General features: G+C 44.1%; 1 protein-coding gene across 1 annotated transcript; it reads left to right on the top strand.

The window, feature by feature from the left end:
* The first annotated feature begins 1271 nt into the window (after positions 1–1271).
* Positions 1272–7085, top strand: ACTRT3 (actin related protein T3). The gene is made up of 2 exons (XM_006131719.3): positions 1272–1525; positions 5997–7085. The coding sequence occupies exons 1-2, from the start codon at positions 1323–1325 to the stop codon at positions 6913–6915; spliced, it is 1122 nt and encodes a 373-aa protein (XP_006131781.1). The 5' UTR covers positions 1272–1322; the 3' UTR covers positions 6916–7085.

Raw genomic sequence — 7085 nt, 5'->3', positions numbered from 1 at the left:
TAATCCGAACTACCTAGTTCGAGCCCCGTGTAGCCGCGCTGCACGGGGTTTGAACCAGCGGGGTTTTAAAAATGGCGGCTCCCCGCTTATACAAATGAAGCCCGGGAAATTCAAATCCCGGGCTTCATTTGCAAGTGCGGTATGCCTACATTACCCTCCTAGTTCGAACTAGGAGGGTAGTGTAGACATACCCCCAGGCTCAGGGTTCCCTCTTCCCAGTATTGGAGAGCCTGAACTGGCACTCTAGCCCACCTGCTATCTCACTGTGAGGCTAGAGCACACAAAACCTACTTGCCTAGGGGTCAGTGATTCTCCCCCCCACCCCGAACCCAAAAAAGGTTCCCTACCCCTGCTATATTGTGATATATGCTACTAAGTGCCAGAAATATATAGGAATCACTTCATTCACCTCAGAAATGCAGCCATCTTTTGGATGAAATTTATCCACTGCTTAACACCAGCACCCAGTTTAGAAAAAGTAAAGAACACTGTACCCAGTTAAAATTATACTGGGAGCCTAAACTGCAGAACTTAATTGCCTGAGCTGGAATCTGTAGCGGACGCCTTGGTTAACAGCTAGACTCCCACAAAAAGTGTCTTGGACTCTTTAATGACCTCAAATCATCAAGATCTCATATCCCATACTAAATTAAGCTGCTACCACATGCCTTAGGAAACAAGGATCTACTGAGACTTGTGTGGTAGGAATCCAGGGAACTAACTCAGCTTTCTGTAGATCTGTCTAGGCTCCCTTTCAAGCAACAGAATAAGGAGAGATTCCTCGCCACTGTCTAGGACAAAGCTTAGGTGATGATGCCAGCCTGCCTCAGAGGGAAAAGTCCAAATACCTGAATCGACACCATCAATTTCCAGGGCCCACTGTCACATTCTGGGCCTCCGTAGCAGATTATTCAAATTATTTTAAAAGTATATTAATAAAATTGTAAAACCAAAATCCCAACACCAATCAAATTTTTTTTTCTAAAAAGGAGGGGGCCCTAGGGATGCCTTATTGCTCTGTTTTCATGTGGAAACAGGCACTCAGCTACAGTACTATAGTGACTGATAGCAAGTTAAGTCCTGGAACTCCAAACCAGATATTCTTATAGTCAAAAGGAGTTTTGCATGCAGGTAGTGAACAGACTGCATTTTTCTTTGCTTGATAAGGTCTGAAGAGGTGTCTTAGCAACCAGGGCTACATCCCAGTATAGGCCTCTGTCACAATAGGAGGGAATCATCACATGAAGGGGAAGCTGCTGAGTCCCACCCCTCACTCCCCTGTGGCCAGCGTGGGAAGTGGCAGGTGGAAACCACCTCCTGGGATGGAAGACCTGTTGCCTGCTGTGGTTATAGACAATGGTTCGGGTCTAATCAAGGCAGGCATAGCTGGGGACAATGAACCACGTTGCATCTACACCAACATAACAGGCCGGCCTAAAGCCAAGTCTGTGATGCTGGGGGCAGGCCAGAAGGACCTCTACATTGGGGATGAGGCACAGGCCAAGCGGGGGATCCTCTCCATCAGGTATCGGAGAGTGGTGGGGTCTAGACCTGTTAAATGAGGAGAGTAAGCCAAGAAGAGGGTTCTCTTCACTTGGTCTAGAGAGGGGGGATGTGGAAAGTGGGTAAGGAGCAGGCCAAGTGAGGGGTCCTCTTCAGTGGATACCAGGTAGGAAAGAAGATGTATTCCTATGCTTAATTACTGAAGCTGCTATTATTTTTATACATCAGAGATTTTTGTTTAAGAAAGTATTCATGCCATTTTCAGGGGTTTCATTTTTTTTAAGAGAAGCTTCCATAAAGGTACACTGATTTATATAGTTTTCTTTTAAATGGTATAGCACTTCTCCTACAAAACACTACTTTGGGGACCCATGCTGGGAACTATAAAATATTGCACCCATTTTACAGTAGAAGTACAATGATTGGAAGGCATGATATGACATGCTGAACAGTTTTATAGTAGCCAAGATGACTGGTTGTGGACACACTGCACATTTGTATTATTTACAACAGTTCACAAGGACTACTGTAAAATGTAATGGTGCATGTCTCTGATGGAGTTAAAGCTATTGATTGGCAATGCACCTACAAATAGGTTGTGTAGGGAATAGTACAGCAGGGAGAGGAATAAGAGGAGGGAATCAGAAAAACTCTGGATTAGGAGAAGACATATTCAGTGATCTGGAAAAAAGGAAACACTAAAAGCAGAAAAATTAGAATGAAAAGAAAGAAGAGACTGAAAAATTGGACATACTGAAGAGTAAAAAAGGAGACATAGAAAAAGGAAAGACAAATTAATAGACTCTCAATGTTCATGTAGACTATCTTACCAATTAGATCAAATTAGCAAATGTGAATCTAGATGCTAAACTAGATACTCGAGACATTTTTTTCCTGACACAAGTGTTTATGCCAGGGATGGGAACCTTTTTTAGGTTGGGGGCCTCTGACCCACAGAAAAATCAGTTGGGGGCTGCACTGAGATGGAAAAAGACACTTTCCACATTCCCCCAACATACACCAGAGCCTAGAGCGGCCCAGGCTAGTAGATTTTGTGTGCTCCAGCCCCACAGGAAGGTGGCAGGAGGGGGGAGGCTGGAGCGCCAGCATGGGCTCCGCAGTGCTGTGTGGGGAGGCCCTGAGCCTTGGGGGCTGGATCCAGGCAAGACAGTGGTCACATCTGGCCCCCGGGCCTTAGGCTATGTCTAGACCAGTGTTTCTCAACCTTTTTTTTATAAAGTACCCCTTTAAAAAATTATAAGTACCCCCAGTACCTACAGTTTTCAGACACTCAATTTTTTTTTCTATCATTGCAACACATTTGTTTAAAGAACTTAATCATTGCCAGGTGGGCAATTAAATTTTTGGGTGTAAAAAGTACACAAATAATAAAGCACTGTAAAACTTAAAACAAAAATTCAGTTTTCTCCAAATTTCAGTTGTGTTGACAAACCCCCCAAGACTTCTCTCGAGTATCCCTAAGGGTACTCGTCTACAAGTTGAGAATAGGGTTGCCAGATGGTTGAACCCAATATACCAAACACCCTCCTCTTCCCCCCCCCTAAAAAAAACACCGGGGGGGGGGGGGGGAAAGGGAGGGAGACCAAAATTGTTGAGCAAAAAAAAAATTATTAATAAAACAGCATTAAAAGAGCATGGCCCCTTTCAGAGTGAGTGCAAAGTTAAAATAGGGATAGGAACAGGGGCGTGGTTGAACACTAAGACCCAGGGAAGGCATTGCTTCCTCTTGGTCTTTAGGCTTTTTGCCAGTGGCCATTTTGTATTTTTGTTCAAGCCAGAACTTAGCTTCCCTGAGGAACCAGGTAAGCATGGAGTTCAAGGGTGGGGGGCTGGGGGTGTTGGGGTCAGGAGCTGGCCCCGGGTGCTAGGGTTACCAGGTGTTCGGTATTTTCACCTCCTGGCTGGGAAAAAAAATCAGAAAATACCAGACATTTTAGGTGTCCGGGTCAATACTGAACACCTGGCAACCCTAGTTGAGAAACATTGGTCTAGACAGCAGAGCTTTTCTAGGACACCTCCGGAAAAGCTCTGCTGCGTCCAAGGAATGCGTCCGCTTTTTCAGAACAATTTCTGAAAAAGCGGACATATTATTTCGGCATCGTTGTATTCCTCTCGTGAGAGGAATAAGGGATGTTCCGAAAGAGGAGGTTTTTTTTCAAAATTTGGCCCCGTGTAGATGGGCCAAATTTTGAAGAAGCCTCTTTTGGGAAAAAAATACATCTATCTCATAGAACTGGAAGGAACTGGTCATTGAGTCCAGGCACCTGACTTTACAGCAGGACCAAATACTGTTGCTGACAGATTTATCCCAGATCACTAAATGCCTCCCTCAAGGATTGAACTCATAACTGTGGGTTTAAGGAGGTCAGTGTGCAAACTACTGAGCTATCCCTCCCCCCTAATTTGTGTATCTTTTGCCAACTTTTCTCTGCAGTATAGACATAGCCTTAGGTTCCCTACCCTTGGTTTACACTTCATTTTTTAGGACTTTTCCCAGGGTAAACCACAAACAACCAATTCTCTGAAGTTAAAACAGGTTTACAAATTCTAGTGTAGACAAACCCACAATTTTTAAAGGATTGGAATTTAAAGACAAGCACTTTATGACTGCAAAGAAAATCTGAATGTGAAGACTAGGCTCTCTCTGCTGTGGTTTATGCAGAAACTAGTGCTTATATAATTAAACAGGTTTTAATGAATAACTTTTGTTATTTCCATGCAATTCTCTGTGCATACTCTTCCTTACACAAACACTTTACAAGGAATAACAAAAGATGGAAATTAAAACCTCACATTGCTGTAGAGTAGACTGAGGAACAGGGTTATGCTGCCATAGTCATGTTATGTAAACATGGTGGCTGTGTCTACACTGGCAAGTTATTCTGGAAAATCAGCCGCTTTTCCGGAAAAACTTGCTAGCTGTCTACACTGGCCGCTTGAATTTCCGGAAAAGCACTGACGATCTAATGTAAAATCATCAGTGCTTTTCCGGAAAAACTATGCTGCTCCCGTTCAGGCAAGTCTTTTTCCAGAAAACTGTTCCAGAAGAGGGCCAGTATAGACAGCACAGCAGTGTTTTCCGCAAAAAAGCCCCGATCGCGAAAATGACGATCAGGGCTTTTTTGCAGAAAAGTGCGTCTAGATTGGCCACGGACGCTTTTCCAGAAAAAGTGCTTTTCCGGATAAGCATCCTGCCAATCTAGACGCGCTTTTCCGAAAATGCTTTTAACGGAAAACTTTTCCGTTAAAAGCATTTCCGGAAAATCATGCCAGTGTAGACGTAGCCGGTCTGTTTGTTCTTTCACATAACTACAAACAAAACACCTTGTTACAATGCCCAGTTGAACCCTTCCCATACCTGGTGCTAGTTTCTAGGCAGACTGTTAAACCTTGTTTTAGGTGTGGCCTCTTAAATGTTTCTTACCACTATCGTAAGTGAAGGGTGTGTTCACACATCAATCTCAATGAGCTTTTAACTCAACCCAAAACAAGGCTCTATCCAGAGCATAATCTTATTATGAGGCAAATTTGTGCATAGACCAGCCCTTCTTGTGTCTCCAGATAGCCAGCCTCAAACAACAAAAACTGCCTCCTTTCAGCTAACAGTGCAATTCAACAGGAATGCATAATAGGTGTAAAATTCTAATAAATCAGAATTATAGCATTTTGCACCACTATGAATTCACTATGTTCTGCTGTAAATGATTGCACAAGGGTGCAGGCCATTGGCCAATGGAGAATCTAGTCTTCAGTTTCTGCCTATCACTGCTAGTGGTAGCTCAGCTCCCCTGGCATTAACAATGTTGAGAGAATTATCATAGACCACTGCTCCCAGTAATGTTTTAAACACCTAGTTATCTAGCCCTGTTCAGATCAGAATTAATCAACATGTAGGGTTGCCAGATACTTTCACAAAAAATACCTAACATGGTGGAAAAAAAATTGGTTGAGCAAACCCCCCCCCCCGCAAAAAAAGAATTGCTGCACCTTTAAATCCCCATGCTCCCCACTCCTCCCGCCCCCACCAGACACAGCAGGGAAAGAATGTTCCAAGTGGCCTTCTGTCTGAGAAAAACAGAAAATACTGGACATTTTCTATGTCTGATATTTTCTGGGGTTTTTTTACTGGACAGAGGCCACAAATACTGGACTGTCTGGGCCAATCCTGGACACCTGGCAACCCTATCAACATGGTGCTTAAAACACTGCCAGAACCTGTGTTATGTGAGGGCTCCCAATACTGATGATACATTTTTGCAGGATTTCTCTTGATTGCAGGAGGCAATAATCAATTTTCCTAAGCCAAGGATATTATTCATTTTATTTTTCCAAGCACCGAGTTTTACATATAGTGAATTTTATGAAATATTATTCTTGAAGCACCTGACAAGGTGAACCTGGTAAATGGTGAATGCTGGGGCTGTGGACATGGTGCGGGTGACTGCCTTTTCTTTTGTCTGAACCTCACGTAGATACCCAGTGGAGCATGGGATTGTCACAAGCTGGGCAGACATGGAGGCTGTGTGGAAGAATGTCTATGAACAAGACCTGAAGATGAGGGCAAGCGAGCGGCCAGCACTGCTCACTGAGGCACCGCTCAACCCACTGGTCAATCGAGAGCATATGACAAAACTTCTCTTTGAGCGCTTTGATGTACCAGCCCTTTATGTGGCTATCCAGGCTGTACTGGCACTGTATGCTTCAGGCCTTACCACAGGCTGTGTGATGGACTCTGGGGATGGTGTTACCCACACAGTACCTATCTTTGAGGGCTATTGCTTGCCCCATGCAGTTCTCCGGCTTGACTTGGCTGGCCGTGACCTCACAGACTATCTGATGAGAATACTCAGAGAGAGTGGTATTTCCCTGGTCAGCACAGCTGAAAGGGAGATTGTACGAGACATAAAGGAGAACCTGTGTTACGTGTGTCTGAATCCAGAGGAGGAATTGGCTAAGAAACCAAGTGAAGTAGAGAAAACATACAAGATGCCTGATGGGCAGGTTATTAAAGTCCATAATCAAAGGTTCCGCTGCCCTGAGACCCTTTTCCGCCCATCTAACATTGGCATGGAAACCTCAGGGATTGACAAGCTTTGCTTCAACACCGTCATGAAATGTGATATTGACCTGAGGACCAGCTTCTTCTCCAATATAATCCTATCTGGTGGTTCCAGCCTCTTCCCTGGCATGACTGAGCGTTTGACCAAGGAGCTTGTCCGCATGGTCCCCAATGACACTGAGGTGAAGATCATAGCTCCTCCTGACAGGAAGCTCTCTGTTTGGATGGGAGGCTCCATCCTCTGCTCCCTGTCTGCTTTCCAGCAAATGTGGATTACCATGGCAGAGTACAGAGAAGTTGGGCCTAACATAGTGCATAGAAAATGCTTCTGAAATTCAGCTGTTCTGAAAAGGATTGAATTGAAAGTGTTGTGAGAAAGAAAAGAACCTCAAAATTATAGTAACTCCAAAACTCCAGGAAGCCTATGCCTATGTAGTATTTCTCTTGTGAAAGGTTAATAAAAATCATGAGTCAGCATGTGCTTGCTCTAGATATGACTTTA

Source organism: Pelodiscus sinensis, chromosome 10 (genome assembly GCF_049634645.1).
Source record: "Pelodiscus sinensis isolate JC-2024 chromosome 10, ASM4963464v1, whole genome shotgun sequence".
In the NCBI taxonomy this organism is placed as follows: domain Eukaryota; kingdom Metazoa; phylum Chordata; order Testudines; family Trionychidae; genus Pelodiscus; species Pelodiscus sinensis.
This window is presented reverse-complemented; position numbering and strand designations above follow the sequence as displayed.

What these genes read in the sequence shown, in the direction of transcription:
- ACTRT3 (XM_006131719.3), top strand. Translation starts at nt 1,323, where the DNA reads ATGGAAGACCTGTTGCCTGCTGTGGTTATAGACAATGGTTCGGGTCTA. An exon ending in CGGGGGATCCTCTCCATCAG is followed by an intron (nt 1,526 to 5,996) that starts GTATCGGAGAGT and finishes AACCTCACGTAG; the next exon opens with ATACCCAGTGGAGCATGGGA.